Genomic DNA, 19,567 nt, shown 5'->3' with positions numbered 1-19,567 from the left:
GGTTTTTTTCTCCCATAGGATCACACTATTACATCATTATGCAAGTGGACATATTTATATATTTATTGAGAAGGGAGTCTCACTCTATCACTCAGGCTGGAATGCAGTCACTCGATCTCAGCTCACTGTAACTTCCACCTCCCGGGTCCAAGGGATCTCCCGCTTCAGCCTTCCAAGTAGCTGGGACTACATGTGCGCGCCACCACACCTGACTAATTTTTTATATTTTTAGTAGAGACAGGGTTTCACCATGTTGGCCAGGCTGCTCTCAAACCTCTGGCCTCTGGTGATCCACCCACCTCGACCTCCCAAAGCACCGAGATTACAGGCATGAGCTACTACTCCCAGCCATATTCAACCCATTGTAGGCATCTTACCATATTTCATGTCGAAGTACTTCATTAATTTTAATAGCTACTTTATGACATGGATGATTACGGTTTTTCTAGTGTGTTTAATCCTTGCATAGAGAGTTTAAAATTCTAAATTTAATGAGTTTTTTCTCACATTGTTATAACTCTAGCTCATCAAGCTAGTTTTGGCTCTATGAAAGATTATGCAGTCTTGTTACCCTGATAGTCCCATCTTGCTTATGTGCCTTATATATCATTCGGGAGTTCTGGCTGGTGTCCTAGAACACATAGAAAAACAGGTTTATAGTAGCCTTGTGTAGTAAAGGAACTCCGAGTCATATTGGTCTAAAGCCTTAATACTATCTTTTTTACCCCATTTTTCCCCATTTGTAGAGACCCCAATCTGCTTTGTGATCCTAAAGTGGGTTGTCCCTTGAGTATCTGGGCTCTTTAACTGATTCTCTTAGTAATCATTAGTGGTTTGAATTCTAAAGTAGTCAATGTATATTGCTGAACAAAATGTTATAAAATATTTTAAAAGTGATATTTTAATTAAACTAAAAGATATAAATATACACAATCACTCCTAAAATTGTGTATATATCTACATTTATAAACAATACATTACAAATGTTACATAATTGAGTTTCTGAAGTAACCAGAGACAGTTGTCCAAAGTATTCCTTCTTTGAGAACTTGGCTTTGATGCAAAAAGTCAGCACATCTGTTTCATTGCTAATAAGGAATTTTATTGATTTAAAGTAACAACCCTTAGTACTTGATGATTAGATGTCATGTGTAATTTTAAAACAAAACCTATTGACTTATAGATAGCCTAGATCTTTTATTAGATTTTATGATCAAACTTTTTTTAAAGTTTTGGCATATTTCTCTCCCTTATCAAAACACATAATATTTTTTAAAAAGGCATGCCAGAAATAAGGGGAAGCCAAGAAATACTGAAATCAGTGTAAGTTTACTTTTGAGATAGTAGAGCACATTCTTTTTTAATGCTATTACTTATATTCAGACTTCAGAGAAAAGAGCCACAGACTTAGTTAATAACAATTTTGAACGTAACTGAGATATTCCAGCTGGGTGTGTAGATATAGAAAAACTTTGAATTAGAATCAGAAGTACGTGCCCCTAAATATTTGACATGGCAAATCACATATTTTATATTTTTTCTGAGCTTGTTTCTTCATTTTAAAAATTAGGATAATAGTAACTACCCCACCTGTTGCAAATTTTTTTTGGTGTGTATGAAATAAAATAATTTTTTTGAAGACAGACCTTTGTATATTATAAAGTGTCAAATAATTTTGTAATATGATCACTACTTTAAATTTAGGATTATGCATATAGTACATTTTAACTAAAAAGCTAATTTTCTTTTAGTCCAGTGAGATTTTTAAAAAAAAACAAAAAACTAATTTTCTATTTTTATTTATTGTTATCTACAGAATCAATCCATCCTGTATTTGAGACTGTGTATTATAGATGGAAAACATTAGGCTGAGAAACTCATATGAAAATTGGGGAGTAGGCTGGGCACGGTGGCTCACGCCTGTAATCCCAGCGCTTTGGGAGGCTGAGGCGGGTGGATCACCTAGGTCAGGAGTTCAAGATCAACCTGGCCAACGTGGTGAAACCCCATCTCTACTAAAAATACAAAACTTAGCTAGGCGTGATGGCAGGCTTGTGTAATCCCAGCTACTCAGGAGGCTGAGGCAGGAGAATCGCTTGAACCCAAGAGCCAGAGTTTGCAGTGAGCCAAGATTGTGCTACTGCACTCCAGCCTGGGTGATGGAGTGAGACTCTGTCTCAAAAAAAAAAAAAAGAAAAGAAAAAGAAAAGAAAGAAAGAAAATTGGGGAGTAAGTGGTAGCAAAATGAAAATTTAAATTTAAAAACTCTTTTCATCTGTTTAGTGAATTATGCTACTCTTGAAATACTGTGCTAAACTTAAATTATATTGAGGTAACTTAGGAAATAGGTTGGTTGTTTAATTTACATGGAGTAGAATAAAAGTTATTTTAGAATTGGGAAAATATAAATTGCTGTGTTTTGGAATGCATTAAAATCTATCAGAAATCTTTTTTTTTTTTTTGCTCAATAATTTTTCTTTTCTTTTTTTTCTTAACTTTTGCTCTCAATCCCCAACTTGTTTTCTCTATGCCTTCCCATCTTCCTTCTTTCCTGATTTTTAATACAAGTTTTGGTGTATGATATTAAATTCTGTTTTTGTAGGTTATTATAATTACTTAAAAAGATGTAATAAAGTTGGCTGGGTATGGTTGTGGTGGCTTGTGCCTGTAATCTTAGCACTTTGGGAGGCTGAGGTGGGAGGATTGCTTGAGGCCAGGAGTTCAAGACCAACCTGGTCAATACAGAACCTGGCCAATATAGTGAGACCAAAGTAAATAAGTTATGAGATGTAATGAAGTTAAATTAACCTAAGTTGTAGTGCTATCTACTTCTAATCATCTTTGGTTCATGCTACACCAAATACTTAAGGATGGATCTCAATTAATGAGCATGAAAGAAGAGCTTTGATCATTTATAGAATTACACTATTATTGCTCTTCTCAATTTTTGTTTCAAAAAAGTTTTTTTTGTTTTTTTTTTTTCCAAAAGATAGGATTTTGCTGTGTCACTTAGGCTGGAGTGCAGTGGCATGATCATAGCCCACTTCAGCCTCCAACTCCTGATCTCAAGTCATCCTTTTGCTTCAGTCTCCTGAGTAGCTAGGACTACAGGTACCTGCCACCACACCTAATTTTTCCATTTTTATTTTTGTAGGGACAGGGTCTTACTATGTTGCCCAGCCTGGCCTTAAGCTCCTGGGCTCAAGCAGTCCTCCTGCTTTGGCCTCCCAAATGGCTGCAGTTATAGCTAAACCATGCCCAGCTGAGAAAGGAAAAATTTTATCAGAAGATTTCTTATATTCTTTCTCTAGGGCAACAATTAGTTGATATTCTCTCTGGACAGTGAACTTTTCTTATTTTTGCACAAAAATTTGGAAAACTGTCTTCAGTGCTGGAAGTCATTTTGGATTAAATGGTCTCTAAGGATCTAAAGGAGTCATGAAGCATTAGGTACTTTTTTTTTTCACAGCACTTAAAAATTTTTTAAATTTTATTTTAAAATTTTATTTATTTATTTATTTATTTAGAGACTGGGTTATGAGACTGGCTAATTTTTGTATGTTTGATAGAGATGAGTTTTTGCCATGTTGCCCAGGCTGGTCTTGAACTCCTGGACTCAAGTGATCTATCTGCTTTGGCACTTTATCTCAAAGTGCTGGGGTTTCAGGTATGAGCCACCGTATTGGGCCTGCGTTAGGTATTTATTTTTAATGTTAATTAGAAAATGTTGATGCTTTTGAAAAAGTTAGCTAAGAAATTAGCCTTCAATTTTCTCTACAATCTTTGTTTCTAACTCAGGTTAATTTATCACTGATTCTAGAAACACTCAATTTTTAAAGATATACCTGCTGTATCTTACACACACACAGATACCCACACACTTATGTACACATGTACCTGTGATATGTCTTAATTTCAAGACATATTGAAATTAAGACACATTTTGAGCTTCACATTTTTTTCATTTCTTTGTACGTAGTAGTTTATTATAGCCTGTTATGCAGCTTTATTTATCCATAGAATAACTCCTATCTCCCTCAAATACCAGATAATAAATAATAAAAAACTATCAGAATAAGGCTTGTGGCATGTATATTAGCTATAGATAGCAACATTGGAATGTAGAAATCTATAGATAAATACTTTTTTGAAACTCGGGTACGTTGAGTCTAAGTAACCAAGGCACATATTTGGGATTTAAACTCAAATTTAACTGTCTCACTTCAAAGATGTCTCTTTCTATTATACACATTACTTTCCTGCAATTTTTCCAAATTATATTTTAAAAATTAGATAAGGTTCAGGTCTATCTGGTTACCCATTCAGGAGGGTTTAGTTACCATAGGATATTGTTTTCTCATCTATAATATGCAGTTTGTACCCTAGTGGCATTATATGGGCTCTGCTACCCTTGTTTATGGGTGGGATGGGAGTATAATAAACTATACAGAAATTACAATTAAATAGTAGATATTTGAAGTTGCTTAAAATTGCTTTTTATATTTTATTTTTACATGAAAAAATACTATTTGAAAGGAAATTATTATAATTTGATAAATTAATAAAGTGTCACATTACTCTTTTAATTTAAAGGTTTGTGAATATCTCAAAATTTAGGTAGTTATTTTTTACCTTTTGTTTTTAAAAATACAGTGCCTTTACTTTCCCGAATTCTGCCTTCCGATGCATGTAAAATATACAAACAAGGTATCAATATCAGGTAAGGTGATTTGATTTTTTTTCTCAGTGAAAGAAAGTGGAGATTTAGAGGAAGGTTTTTTTTCCCTGTAATCATAACTTACTTGTGTTTTATGACTTTAAAATGCTGTAACAGATTCACAATATTTTATCTCACTCGAGACATGCAGATAAGAAACCAAAGACACAGAATTTTTTTTTTTAATTACTTAGAGAACAAACTCAAAGTGGGAAAAGACATAAAATCTTGACTAAAGGCAAAGATACTGTTCTTATTCAACTACAGACTATCTATAAGCAAACAGTGAGGATCTTGGTATAATATTAAGAAGATTTACAGTGGTTACCTTCCTGATCCTGGATTTATTAAGGAATAAGGGACACATAAGGAAGACCCAATTCCTGCCTTTTTCTTTCAGATCTTTCATATCTTTCCCTCCCCTGTTTACTCATCTGTGCATCCATTCATCTGTTCATTCATTCATCTATCCATTCCAGTGAATACTTTGAGGATAATTTTAATTTCCTTCTGTTCTGTTCCTTTTATAACTAAGATTGATGTTTGGATCTGAGGGAAAATACATCTATTTAACTTATATGAGAATTTTACTTTTATATTTCTTTATATCTTTTGCTTTATAATAATATACCCATATTTATAAATTATCTACTTATAAACTATATATAATGCTAGTGAATATGTCAATTTATATATATGTATATATTGGTATATTTATAAATAGTATACATGTATGTATATAATTTTGTGTATGTATGTGTCTGCATATCTCCAGAATATGAATTTGAATGTTTAAGGGTCTAGAACTAGAAATAAGTTGAAGAATTATCTCATATAAACTCTTCATTTAGAGATGAGAAAGCTCAGAGAAGTTCAGTGATTTTTTTGACAAGAGCATTTTACAAATTAATGGCTGAACCAGGACTTCTGTTTCCTTGTTCATTGTTCTTCTCACCATGGCATGAAGCAGAAGTTTTTAAAAATCAACTATTTGTGAGAAATTTATTGTTTAGTATTTTGAATTAGTGAAGTAATAACTTTTAGTTTAAATTCTGGGATAGTTATCCTTAAGCAATAGAATTTGGTTAAGGTAGATGTTTCTGTGTTTGTGTGTGTGTGTGTTTTAAATAATAGAGATGGGGTCTTACTATGTTGCCCAGGCTGGTCTTGAACATCCAGGTTCAAGTGATTCTCCCACCTTGGCCTCCCAAAGTGCTGGGATTACAGGTGTAAGCCATCACACCTAGCCTGTTTTTTTTTGTGTGTGGTTTTTTTAAAACTCTTCAGGTGTTTCTAATTATAAACGTGCTCCTGGGCCGGGCAAGGTGGCTCACACCTGTAATCACAGCACTTTGGGAAACCAAGATGGGCAGATCACAAGGTCAGGAGATAGAGACCATTCTGGCTAACACAGTGAAACCCCATCTCTATTTAAAAAAATAAAAAAAAATAAAGATAAAAATAAAATAGAAAAGTGCTCCTGTACCTTAAATGCATTGTCATTATAGAAAACTTGGAAAATACAGAAAAACAGAAGAAAAATTAAGTAGAAAGGATTTTTGATGCAGAATTAATTCAGCAGCCTTTTGTTAGCGACTATTATGGTTTCATTAATTTAGACCTTTTTAACATAGGTACTTGCCAAAAATAGTAGGCAATTTTGGAGGATACTATTGTCTTCTATGTGATACCTAAAAAGTTAGTTTTAGGCTAGGTGTGGCGGCTCATGCCTGTAATCCCAGCACTTGGGGAGGCCAAGGCAGGTAGATCACTTGAGTTCAGGAATTTGAGACCAGCCAGGGCAACATGGCAAAACCTATCTTTCCAAAAAGTACTAAAAATTAGCTGGGCAGGGTGACATGTGCCTATAGTCCCAGCTACCTGGGAGGCTAAGGTGGGAGAATCACCTGAGCCAAGGAAGTTGAGGCTGCAGTGAGCCGTAATCACGACACTGCACTTTAGCCTGGGCAACAGAGTAAGACCTTGTGTCAAAAAAAAAAAAAGTTTTTGTTCTTTTTGAGTCTTAGGTTTAGGCAAAAAGGAGTCTCTTTGAAAAAAAATTGTTTCACATTTATATATGACTTTTTAAAGTAAATGTTACGGTACACATTATATAATAACTATAGGTAATAAAACCAATAAGATTACAACACAACCTTGGCAATATGATGAAATCTTGTATCTACAACAAATACAAAAAATTAGCTGGGCATGGTGGCATGCGCCTGTAGTCCCAGCTACTCAGGAGACTGAGATGGGAGGATAACTTGAACCCAGGAGCTTGAGGCTGCAGTGAGCCAAGATCGTGCCACTGTACTTAAACCTGGGTGACAGAGTGAGATCCTGTCACACACACACAAAAGTTAAAACAAGAACATGAGGGTAAAAGCCTGGGGGACAAAAATTGTAAGAGAGGTTGTAGATTAAGGGGAAGTTACTATAACTTACCAGGATACTTAAACATGGGCTTACTAGTAGCTGAGGATGAAGGACAGATGTGATAGGTTCGAAAGCTCTCATCAAACAAGGCTTACTAGATTAATGGAGAGGATAGCTTTTAGGATGTATGACAAAAGGTTTTTTGCCTAGGTGATAATAATCTAAAGGAAAAAAATCTTTTAACATTAAATAAAAACTTCCTATTTTAAATGTCATAAGACAATTTTTTAACACCATTTCAATAAAGCTAAATTTTAAAATATGTTCAAAGAGAATACTTTTTATCTCATGGCAGCCATGTAATCATTTGAAATCTCTTCTCTGGTATCAAAGAGAAACTAATACTTTAGTAGAAATAGGAAAGTGTGAGCAACATTATTTTTGAGAGTACTAGCAAAGATTTTGACCATAAATATGAATAATTAAGAAGTAATCTGTAATCGCTGATTGAAAGTATATTTGCACACTTTGTCTTATTTCAGGGTTTTCTTGACTTTTTTTTTTTTCCTTTGTTGGGAGTGGTGGTGGTGGTGGGTTTTCTTGTCTTAAGGGAAGTCTTTAGTTCTTTTTTTCAGTGTTAGCATTTTTTCAGGCTTTCTTCTTAAAAAATACTTTCTATTCAAATCTTCACATTTGTATAAAGAACTTCTTGTTCTTCATGGCTAATTACATGGGAAAAATGAAAAATATTTAGGTTCATAGGCTTAAAGCCAAGGACTAGTGAGTACTTTAAAATGCCATCGTGATAATTATTTATGAGGCATATGTGATACCGCTTACGAGGTCATCTTATATGTCAGGGATATACAGAAAATGTATTACCCTTTTTGTTGTAAATTGTAGAAACACAGATAAAATAAAAATAGGCTATATTAATTTATATGGCTGGGAAATTTCTTTGACTAATTTTACATATTGTTAGATCTAAAATATCAAAGGTCACCATGTCAGTCTGTCTTTGTCTTTCTTTCTCTGTCTTTTGTGCATCTCTTTACTCACCTTTTCATCCCCACTTCTGGCAACCCACTACCACTTTCACCAAGCAGGGAATGGAGGCAGAAGACTATTTTAGCCCATTTCTTCTTTTATGTGGAACATAATGTTCCCTGATCGCTGAAGCTTGGAGCCCAAATAGTATACTTATATATAAAATGATCTGTTCTTTTTTGGTTTTATCAGGAGCCCACATCTTATAGAGATAGGGGATCAGCCTCTTTAATACTGTTTTCTCTTAGGACACATGCTCAAGCAATGACAGGTCTTAATTAGTAATATAACTGAATTCTAGCTTCTGGGAGTGGAATAAAAGCTAGAATTCAGCTATAAAACAATAGGCAGGGTCACCCTGCCCCCTCACCGTGTGAGTTGATGAGTTAGTTTTTTAGGGCTTCTTGATACCTTATACATAAGGCAACCATATTTCTCTCCTTGCTGTGGCTCACCCCTGTTTTCCTGGCAGAATTATCAATAGTGTCATTTTCATTCTTAGATGTTATTAATTTTGACGATAAACTCTATGTAACCCTAGTTATTATTTTCTTTCTTTTTTTTTTTTTTTCTGAGATAGAGTCTCACTCTGTTGCCAGCCTGGAGTGCAGTTGCATGATCTTGGCCCACTGCAACCTCCTCTTTCTGGGTTCAGGTGAATCCCATGCCTCAGCCTCGCACGTAGCTGGGACTGCCCGGCTAATTTTTTGTATTTTAGTAGTGACGGGGTTTCACCATGTTGGTCAGAATAGTCTCGATCTCCTGACCTTGTGATCTGCCCACCTCAACCTCCCCAAATGCTGGGATTACAGATGTGAGCCACTGCACCCAGCCCCCCACCCCAGTTATTCTTTTCATGCAGCATGTGAGACATGTTTTATTTCCGTTTTTCCTCTATAGGGAAACCAAGAATACCGACTCACTTTGCCATGTTTGTAATGAGAACTGAAAAACCTGCAGAGTAATGAATTATTACATCAAAAATTCAGTAGCCAGGGTGAATCTTTCAAGGAGCCTTAAAGGAGCTTCCTGGAGATGTGATCAGCATCGCTTGACAGCTGGGCCAACTAGTTTCTTGGGCTTAGGACTGTACATTTTGAGCAGCCAGTTAGCTAGGGTGATCCTGATTTATAAAGCCACATGCAAGATTGAAGCACTTGTAAACTTTTTATTTTCAGTATTTTTCCTAATTTCAGCAAGTAGTGCTTTGTGGAATATTGTTTGAGACCAGCGCATTAGGCTAGACCATGACAGGTCCAGGTTACCAAAGAGCATAGTAAACACACAAATGTGTGAATCCATGAGTATTGATACAGAATGATCCGTAAGGTTTCCACGCTGTGGAGATGTTGGCTGGAGAAGAGAATACTAGTCCAAATCTGAGAAGTCAAACAGAAAGACCTAGAATTTATAGAAGCTTAAATGGTTTATCAAGTTGAAGGATAAAGCAAGATTTGGTATCAGATGGTTAGGCATAAAGTATGGGTATATATCTCAATTCCAAGAATGTGGTCCATCCATTGCTGTCTGGTCTTAAATACTCTGCTGAGCTAGCAATATGGTCTTAAAGAAATGGAATGTCAGACAGGTCTGTGTTCCTTTCCTGTCCCTCTCTGTTCACTTTTATTGAGTAGCTGCAGTAAGAGAAATGGTAGGAAACAAGGGGACAGAAAGGGAAATACTCTAAATATGGGGAAACATTATTTTTTCTTTCTGGTTAATGAAGTGTATGTGTGTGTGTGTGTGTGTGTGTGTGTGTGTATATATATATATATATACACACATACATACATATATATTCAGAAAAGTGAAATATAGTTAAAATGGAGTATATCTTTAAATAGTCTTTTTAATAGAATATTTTGAACATAGTTTTTATCTATAAATTTGACTTTGCAAAGTGGTATTAGCATCTTGGTTTGAGTTTAGAAGGAATAAAACTTATTTAACTATTAATGAAGTTTTATCAAAATTATTTTTGTCAGAGTTTCTCATCTACCCATCTTTCACAGGCTTGACACAACTCTCATAGACTTTACTGACATGAAGTGCCAACGAGGGGATCTAAGCTTCATTTTCAATGGGGATGCGGCGCCCTCTGAATCTTTTGTAGTATTAGACAATGAACAAAAAGTTTATCAGCGAATACATCACGAGGTGAGCATGTTATCTTATCAACATTCCTTTAAATCGTTCAACAAAAAAAGTCTAGGTTTTTAGCCAAAACCTCAGTATAATTTGTTTAAAAGCATAAGATATAATTGAGATGGTTTGTTCCTAAAGCTATAGTTTCCTTACTACCAGCTTTCTTTTCTTTTCCTTTTCCTTTTTTTTTTTTGAGACTCGAGTTTCACTCTGTCACCCAGGCTGGAGTGCAGTGGCGGGATCTATCACTGCAACCTCACCTTCCGGGTTCAAGCAATTCTTCTGCCTCAGCCTTCCAAGTAGCTGGGACTACAGGTGCCCGCCACCAAGCTCAGATAATTTTTGTATTTTTAGTAGAGGTGGGGTTTCACCACATTGGCCAGGTTGGTCTCGAACTCCAGACTTCAAATGATCCACCCACCTTGGCCTCCCAAAGAGCTGGGATTACAGGCATAAGCCACTGTGCCTGGCCTATTTTCATTTTTCATATTTCTATCTTCTGGTCTCCATCTTGACCCGTCCATTGAGCCTGCTCATAATTCAACAGAATATCTCCTAGATCTATGAACTCTAGCTTCTCTTCATTCTCATTTATAGTTTTCATTTGTTGAACCTGTGCTGGCCCTTTACCATGTATTATCTTTTTATCTTACCTTCTTTTAATGTTGTTGATCACCTTTATCTCCTTAATATGAATACTTCTTTTGACTCTGTCTGCAGTCTTACTTTTCCTAACTCTTTGACTGCCTTTCTTTTCTCTGTCCTTTCTCTCATCCGATATGACATTATTTTCCTTCTGTAATGCCCTATCTTTGTATTGAAAAACCATTGATGTGTCTTTGATATGGTTCTCATTTACAATCTGCCAGAATAATCCCTTCCATTCCCACAGCTTTAACTACCTCCTATAGGTTGATGATTTACAAATATATGTTTGTGTTCTGGACAGTTCTGAGTAGAGGCTTATCTGTTTAAATGCCTAATGGATATCATGTGTGTCTCCCAAGTACCTCAAAATTCACCTTGTTTAAAACTACCCTTATTACTTTTCCTCCAAACCTGCTTTTTCCTTTTTCCTCTTTTGATAAATGAAATCATTCTCTATTCAGTCAGAAACCTAGGAGTTATTTTTGATATCTATTCTTATACTGCATGTTTTCTCATCAGAGCACATGTTTGGTCATTTCTGTCTTCTTAATGTCTTATAATTATTTCTCTTTTATTCACACTGTCACTACGGTAATTTAAATATTCATTATTTCTCAACTGGACTACTGGAAAGTCCAGTTGATCTTCCTGGCTCTTTTCTTGTCTGCTTCTAAATTATCCCATATATTGGAGATACACTGAACTTTAGAAACAAATTTATGAATCCTTACTTACTTAAAGATACTTTAAAAGTTCCCCATTACCTAAACAGTGAAATCTAATTTCCTTAGCATGGCGTGGTTCCTTTTGTCACTTGAGTTTTGCTCACTTTTCTAGCCTTTCTCTTACCTTGCTATTTTAGATACCCTCATGCCGCACTCTTAGCAGTTTTTCAGATGTGCCGGGCTATTGGGCCTTTATTCCTTTGTTCATGTTCTTTCCACTTCCTGGATTGCTTTTCTTTTTGCACCCTCACATCTGTAGAGCACGCATTTGGTGTTACTTTCTCTCCCGCCAAATGACTTGTTTTTTTTATGCTCCTATTAAATCTGGAACCATAAAGCTTCTAATGTTACATTTACTTATATGGCTTTTTTCCCTTCTATTAGTCTAAGCTCCTTAAGGGCATGGGGTTCTTTTTGTTGTATTCACTGGTATCTAATACAGCATCAGTACATTCTAGGAGATAGGTTGGTAAACTCTTTCTGTGAAGGAAGAGATAACAAATACTTTTAGATATTAAAATACGTTTGTGGGCCATATGGCCTCTGTCACAGCACTCAACTCTGCTGTTGTTAAAATAAAAGCAGCCACAGACAATATGTAAATAAATGAGTGTATTTCATTATTATTTTATTCATAAAAACAGGCAGCTGATTAGACTTGTATCGTTACTCCTATATTAGACCCTCAGATTGTTTATTAAATAGTTTGACCCCTTATTAAATGACAACAGGACAGCCAAGTAGGCAATAAGTGAGTTGGAAATATGGTCTTGAAAGAGAAGCTAGAGGTTAAGGGTAGTAGTGCATAAGTATTAGCAGATGTCATAGTATAACCAAAGAACTGGTATTAAGGGTACCAGTTTTAAGGTATTTAAGTATGTATGTATACATACATATATGTATTACGTATTTTGTAATAAATACTTTTGTATATAAGTTTATAAACCATATCAATAAATACTTTTGTAATAAAGATGACTACGATACAGGAAAGTTAGATTTTGAGCAGTAATCCTTAGGGCAGAGAATACTTGTTGTTTATCCTAATATGTATGTATAACTAATAACTTCATTAAATGTTAAAGCAATGTAACTAACTGAAACAGCAGATCTTTTTCAGTGATGTCGTTAAGAGATAGTCTCTGATTTACATAAGAATTCTGTTCCAAAAGTGTTTTGAAAATAGGATGTTTTTCCCAGCACTTTGGGAGGCCGAGGTGGGCGGATCACGAGGTCAGTAGTTCGAGACCAGCCTGGCCAATATGGTGAAACCCCGTCTCTACTAAAAAAAATACAAAAATTAGCTGGGCATGATGGCGATGCGCCTGTAGTCCCAGCTACTCGGGAGGCTGAGGCAGAAGAATCGCTTGAACCCGGGAGGCAGAGGTTGCAGTGAGCCGAGGTCACACCAATGCACTCCAGCCTGGTGACAGAGTGAGACTGCGTCTCAAAAAAAAAGAAAAAAGGATGTTTGAAATGTAAGGCAAATTTGTTCATAGACGATGGATTATATAGTGTTCAATTCCCAAGCTAATTTACAAAATTCTAGTTGATTCATGATATATTTGAAGTATAGTGTTTAACAGTTCTGTTTAACTACTACAATCAAACTTTTTAGAAAATTGTGTTCAGAACCTCATGTTGTCACTCATGGTGTTGAACAATGAGAACACATGGACGGACACAGGGAGGGGAGCATCACAGACTGGGGTCTGTTGCGGGGGACTAGAGGAGGCACAGTTGGGGTAGGGAGGTTGGAGAGGGATGACTTGGGGAGAAATGCCAGATATAGGTGACAGGGGGATGGAGGCAGCAAACCACAGTGCCATGTATGTACCTATGCAACAATTCTGCATGATCTGCACATGTACCCCAGAATCTAAAGTACAATAAAAAAAATGTATATAAAAAAAAAAGAAAAGAAAATTGTGTTCAGAATTAATCTGGGTTATCAGGAATACATTTTCACCTATTATAGCTTTAGCAGTAATATAAAGGTTTCGCATTCTTTATTTGTAGGCGTAGAGGAAATGGTACTGTCCCAGTCTATAATAAAGAAAACACTGCTATTATTTTCAGAAATTCCGAAAGGGACTATGTAGGTTAAAGTTAGATGGTGAAGAATAGAAAATAGGCCTTTTGGGAACCTAGAAATAAGGAGGTATGGAGAATGGAGGCTGTAACTCTTGTAAACCCTAGGGACAGTTATTATTCTCCAGACAACTCTCTAGGTTTTGCCTTTTTTCTTCCTTATAGTGTCTTAAATATTAGTGAGGATATCTCTCTTGGCCTATTATGGAATAGAATCTCATCTTATACCTGCTTAAATTCTCTTCTATACTTGATTGGGTAGTCTTCTGTCCCTGAATCAAGCACATAACTTTCCTTTTTTCTCATATGAAAAATAATTATTGCTCAGTTATTATATACCAGCACTAGGAAATATGTAGAGGATAAAACCTGAAGCAAGGCTTCTCCTTAAGATTAGAAATCATAGGTTGATATTTATGGATTCCTTTCTATTTTATAAGGAATATAGAAAAGATTCCTTCTTACTTCTTTTCCTTCCTTCCCTCTCTGCTGCTTCCCTTCCTCCTATCCTTCCCTCCTGTTCTCTCCTTCCTTTCTTTATTCCACTTAGAACTTACTGGGAAAGAAAGGCTCAAATGACAGTAGTGGGTCTTTGCATTATAAAGAACTAAAGTAAGATTCCTCTGTATTGAAAGATAAATATCCTTTATCTGGGCATTTTTCTCAGGTCTGTCAACTTAATTCTTAAAATAATTTTTAAAAATTCCTCAACAGACTATATAGCTCTATAATGGGTAATGTAGTACTGCTTCCATGCATATCTTTAGCAGGGTAAAAGTACTATATTTCATGTGTCCTGATTTTATGGATGCATAATTAGTCATAATGCTAACTTAGAGAAGATACTAATATGTACAATTTAAACATCTAATTCTTTTTAGACTAAGTAGCACTTCGCATTATTTAGAAACTGTCCTTTTTGTCTTTAAAAATTGGTAACATTATAATTGTTGATATTTTCATATGTAGCACTAAGAACTTTTGAGAAACCTAGATTCTTATATTTAACTTTTGCTCCCATCCCAGGAATCAGAGATGGAAACAGAAGAAGAGGTTGATATTTTAATGAGCAGTGATATTTACTCTGCAACTTTATCAACAAAATCAATTTCTTTCACGCGTGCCCAGACGGGATGGCTTTTTCGGGAAGATAAAACAGTATGTGTAAATCTAGATTTTTAAACTTTAATCATTGTTTGGTATTTAATATTTCCAAAATAATGTCATAGAAATGCAAGAAGTAGCTTACAGAATTGTCTCCAATTAGTTTTTTTTCTCTCTTCCTCGAATCCAGAGAGGGAATTATAATGGATGGTTGGAGTCAGAATATGTCCTTGGAGAATTCAGGAAAGAAAGCTGACCTCATTTGAATTCTGTGTCAGGAAGGACTCTTATTGCTAGCTGCCTTGTTTATTATACAGGAAACAATGTTTTCACATGATTCCATTATATTTCTAGCACTTTATTCCGTAAGGAGACTACAAAAAGGGATAAACTTAAATCTATTTACCTGAACCTGTTTTTCTCCCCACTTTGGACTTCTCATTTACTTACCATTTCTTTCTTGTATTCTGTGCATATGACTAAGATTAAATAACCTTACATTTCTGCAGCACTGTAGAAATGTTAAATCAAATCTCAGTGGAAGTTTCCCTGTTACTATAAATTATTTCCATAATTTCCATTGTGTCTGTCAGTAAGAGGTTATATAAGTCTATTCAAATATATATTCAAAAAATTTTGAGGCTGGGCACGGTGGCTCACGCATGTAATCCCAGCACTTTGGGGAGCTGAGGCCAGTAGATCTCAAGTTCAGTAGTTCAAGACCAGCCTGGCCAACATGGTGAAACCCTGTATCTGCTAAAAAGACAAAAATTACCCAGGCGTGGTGGCATTCGCCTTCAATCCCAGCTACTTGGAAGGCTGAGGCAGGAGAATTGCTTGAACCCGGGAGGCGGAGGTTGCAGTGAGCTGAGAACACACCACTGCATTCTAGCCAGGGACATAGCGAGACTCCACTCAAAAAAAAAAATTGGAATGAGCTATATGAAGAAGCGTTTTTATAAAATTTTAAATTCAGCAATAAGTAAGCACATCAAGTAAGGGTCAAGATTGACTTCTACTAAAAATTGTATTTTTTTTTAATTACATACAGTGAAATGAATATATCCTCACTGGAGAAATTAAAAAAAAAAAAGCCTTAATAGGGTTCTCTGAGAAACAAAACCAATAGAGAGAGAGAAGAGGAGAGGAGAGAGAAGAAGAAAAAAAGAGTAAGGAGGAGAGGAAAAGAAGGAGGAAGAAATTGATTTATTTTCAGGAGTGGTTCATGAAATTGTAGGAGTTGGCAATTCTGAAATGTAGAGCAATCTAGCAGGCTGGAAATTTAGGAAAGAGTGGGTGTTGTGCTCTTGAGTTAGAAACGTTCAGACTTGGCCTCCTGGGCAACGTAACGACACCCTAACTCTACAAAAAATTTAAAAATTAGATGGCCAAGGTGGCACAAGCCTATAGTCCCAGCTGCTTGGAAGGATGAGGTGAGACAATTACTTGAGCCCAGAAGGTTGAGGCCATAGTGAGTGATCACACCACTGCACTCCAGCCTGGGTGACAGAGCAAACCCCTGTTCAAAAAAAAAAAAGAGAGAGAGAGAGAAAAAGAAATCTGCAGGCTAGAAACTCAAGCAGAGTTTCTGTGTTGCAGTTTTGAGGCAGAATTGCTTTTTTTTCCTGAAAACATCAGTTTTTGCTCTTAAGGTTTTCAAACTGATTAGATTAGTCCCACCCACATTATGCAGGGTAATTAGCTCTACTTAAAGTTCACTGATTATTAATCACATTTAAAAAATACCTTCACAGCAACATCTAGACTGGTATTTGACCGCACACCTGGCACCATAGCCTAGCCACACTGACACATAAAATTATCTTACATCTTTTTACATAAAGCTAAAACGCCCTCCTTGGCCACTGCCCATAATCCTACATCCCCTTGCAGAAAGTTACCAGTTTTTATACCCTCCAGACCTTTTTTTATGCTCTCCATACATAAATATGTACCATAATAATAGGTAGCCTTTTGTTGTTGATGTTTACTTTTTCGTAAAGTGTTATATTGTATCTATTGTTCTGCAACTAGCATTTTTCCCTCACTGTTTAGTGTGTCTTAGAAGTCTTCTCTTACCAGTACATGTAGTGCTAGTTCATTCTTTTTAGCAATTGTATCATATTCTATATAATGGATATACTGTAACTTATTCAGTCTTGTTTTGGACATTTAAGTGAATAGACACGTTTGTGTCCAGTTTTCTGCCATTATAAATGATGTGTTTATCATCCTTTTATATGCCTTTGCATTGCCTATTATAGGTAGCAAGAAATTAAGTAGCTGGATAATGGGGAATACACACTCAACATTTTGTTGATATAATAATTTACATTTACTAAGTCCTTTTTTATTGTAAGGTTTCAAAAACTGATAATTACCACCTGATTATTTCCCAGCCACAGATTAATTCTGTTATGAAGTCTGGGCTCACCGATTTTCCTCTCAGCCTAATGGGATTCTCAGTTGTGAGGTGCTACATTGCAGTCCATTTGTTGACTTTAAAGTCTTATTTGTTTGTACTCTGTTCTTCTGGGCAGCGTTAGATGGATCACTTCAAGAGAAGATATAAATTGAAACTACTAATCATCTAGTACTACTGCTAAGCAGCTCAAAGCTCTTGAAGCATCTAGGTGATCTTCTTAAATCTTTGACAGGTAAGGAGGGAGTCAGTAATGCTTATGGTTCCCATTTTGTAGGTAGAAACAGGTGCAGAATGCTTTCCTTTCTTTTGCAAGATGGACTGGAACACAACTCTGAATATGTAGTTTTGGAATGTCAGAAAACAGCAGCAGGGTGGAGACCATGTGATTTGCATGCAGATAGAAATGGGAAGCTTGTTTTCAATAAATTATTTATCTTTTCTTTTCTTTCTTTTTTTTGAAATAAGGTATTTCAAACTCTGAATACCTGTGGGTCTGAAAAAGGTGAAAGTTAATGTTGAAGGATTAAGAGGACTTTATTGAAAGGAAGTCATGACTTTTCTTGATGTCCTTTGCACCACTTGAGTTTCCCTAAAACACTGTAATTGTATTGGTGAGAAAGGCTACTCTTTCCTTTGTTGAAAACAAGCAGCTCTAACTTGAAGTTTGGTCCTGTTAGAGAATAGAGAATTTGAACAGGCCATTCATTCTGGTTGTACTAGAGATTCTTATGTGACTTGGACTATTTATTTCTTTTTATTCTACTTTTTTTCTATCTATAAAATGGGAACAGTGTTATCCCTGACCCCTCCTTGTTACTCATGATATTTGCCTGCCAGCTTAATAGTTTTGAGACAGCTTTGTGCTACTTGGGAGTAGGATCTAAAGAAATACTATATGGCAATTTTATTTAAAATCATTTGCAAATTAACTACCATACATTTTTATATGTTTTAAATTTTCCTTTACTGACTTGAAATGTATGCTTTTGTGTATTTTTTCAACTTATTGAATAACTGAGGTGTATATGTTGGATAAACATAGAAAATGTAAGATAATTTGATAATTTCAAGTACCAAAGCGATGTTTGTTTTCACTTACATGTTACATATTTATAGAAAAATATATTACCTTGACACTTTTTTTAACCTAAAAATTTTATTTTAAATATTTGGTTTTGTTTTAGGAAAGAGTAGGAAACTTTTTGGCAGATTTTTATCTGGTGAATGGACTTGTTTTAGAATCAAGGAAAAGAAGAGAACATCTCAGTGAAGAGGATATTCTTCGAAATAAGGCCATCATGGAGAGTTTGAGTAAAGGTGGAAACATAATGGAACAGAATTTTGAGGTATAATTTTTAGTTCTCTTAATTTGTAGCTTTCTAAGAAGAGACAGGATAATGGCATTCTTGGTGGCACTCAGTAAGTTTATATACTCACAGCTTTTGTTTACTGTGTGTTACCTTTGTGAATTTTCATTTTATTGCCGTCATGAAGAAGAAAAAGAAAAAAATGATCTTTGGGATTTTTTGGTGAATCTGTACTTTGAGTCTTCATTAATAAATAGATTAAAAGCATGAAACCTAGTGTTAAATTTTTCTTTCTTTCTTTTTTTTTTTTTTTTTTTGAGATGGATTCTCACTGTGTTGCCCAGGCTAGAGTGCAGTAGCTCAATCTCGGCTCCCTGCAATCTCTCCCTCCTGAGTTCAAGTGATTCTCCTGCCTCAGCCCCACCAGGTAGCTGCCTATAGGTCCTGCCTCCAGGGCTGGCTAATTTTTGTATTTTTAGTAGAGATGGTGTTTTACCATGTTGGGCAGGCTGACTTCAAGTGATCCACCTGCCTCGGCCTCCCAAAGTGCTGGGATTACAGATGTGAGCCACTGTGCCCAGCCCTAGCGTTAATTTTTAATCCATATCCCTTTGCTGATATTCCTTCTGCTTTACTAATCAAAATCTGCTGCTTTAAAGGCCCAGCTAAAGATCCACCTACTTTATGGTGTCATCTCTGACTTCTATCTTCTCATATACTTCTTGTTCAACATACTAAAACCATGCTATATGCAAAGAATTGTGTGACAGTAAGGAAAGGGGAGGGGAAATGAGGAAATAAAAGATGTATGAGACATGATAACTGCATCTACAATCTCTCTCCTTGTGAAGTACATTAGATGCATTCATAAGTTTGTTTTTTATTTGTATAATTTTAGATTTCCAAAAAAAAAATACTAGAGTCATACAAAGAATTCTGGGACACCCTTCATCAAGATTTCCCATATGGGCCAGGCGAG

The 19,567-nt window shown here is 35.6% G+C and overlaps 1 protein-coding gene across 3 annotated transcripts in view; it reads left to right on the top strand.

The window, feature by feature from the left end:
* The window catches only part of ANKRD13C (ankyrin repeat domain 13C), a 100,272-nt gene that overhangs the window by 44,612 nt on the left and 36,093 nt on the right, over positions 1–19,567 (top strand). For 2 of the 3 annotated variants that reach the window (XM_064372503.1, XM_012442744.2), the window contains exons 6-9: positions 4,654–4,720; positions 10,156–10,300; positions 14,779–14,910; positions 18,466–18,627. In XM_064372503.1, the coding sequence (XP_064228573.1) occupies positions 4,654–4,720; positions 10,156–10,300; positions 14,779–14,910; positions 18,466–18,627 (506 nt within the window). The remainder of the gene's footprint in view (positions 1–4,653; positions 4,721–10,155; positions 10,301–14,778; positions 14,911–18,465; positions 18,628–19,567) is intronic. The other variant, XM_064372504.1, reaches the window with a different exon arrangement.

This window comes from Aotus nancymaae, unplaced genomic scaffold (genome assembly GCF_030222135.1).
Source record: "Aotus nancymaae isolate 86718 unplaced genomic scaffold, 86718_ANA_hifiasm-v0.15.2.pri h1tg000007l, whole genome shotgun sequence".
Classification (NCBI taxonomy): domain Eukaryota; kingdom Metazoa; phylum Chordata; class Mammalia; order Primates; family Aotidae; genus Aotus; species Aotus nancymaae.
This window is presented reverse-complemented; position numbering and strand designations above follow the sequence as displayed.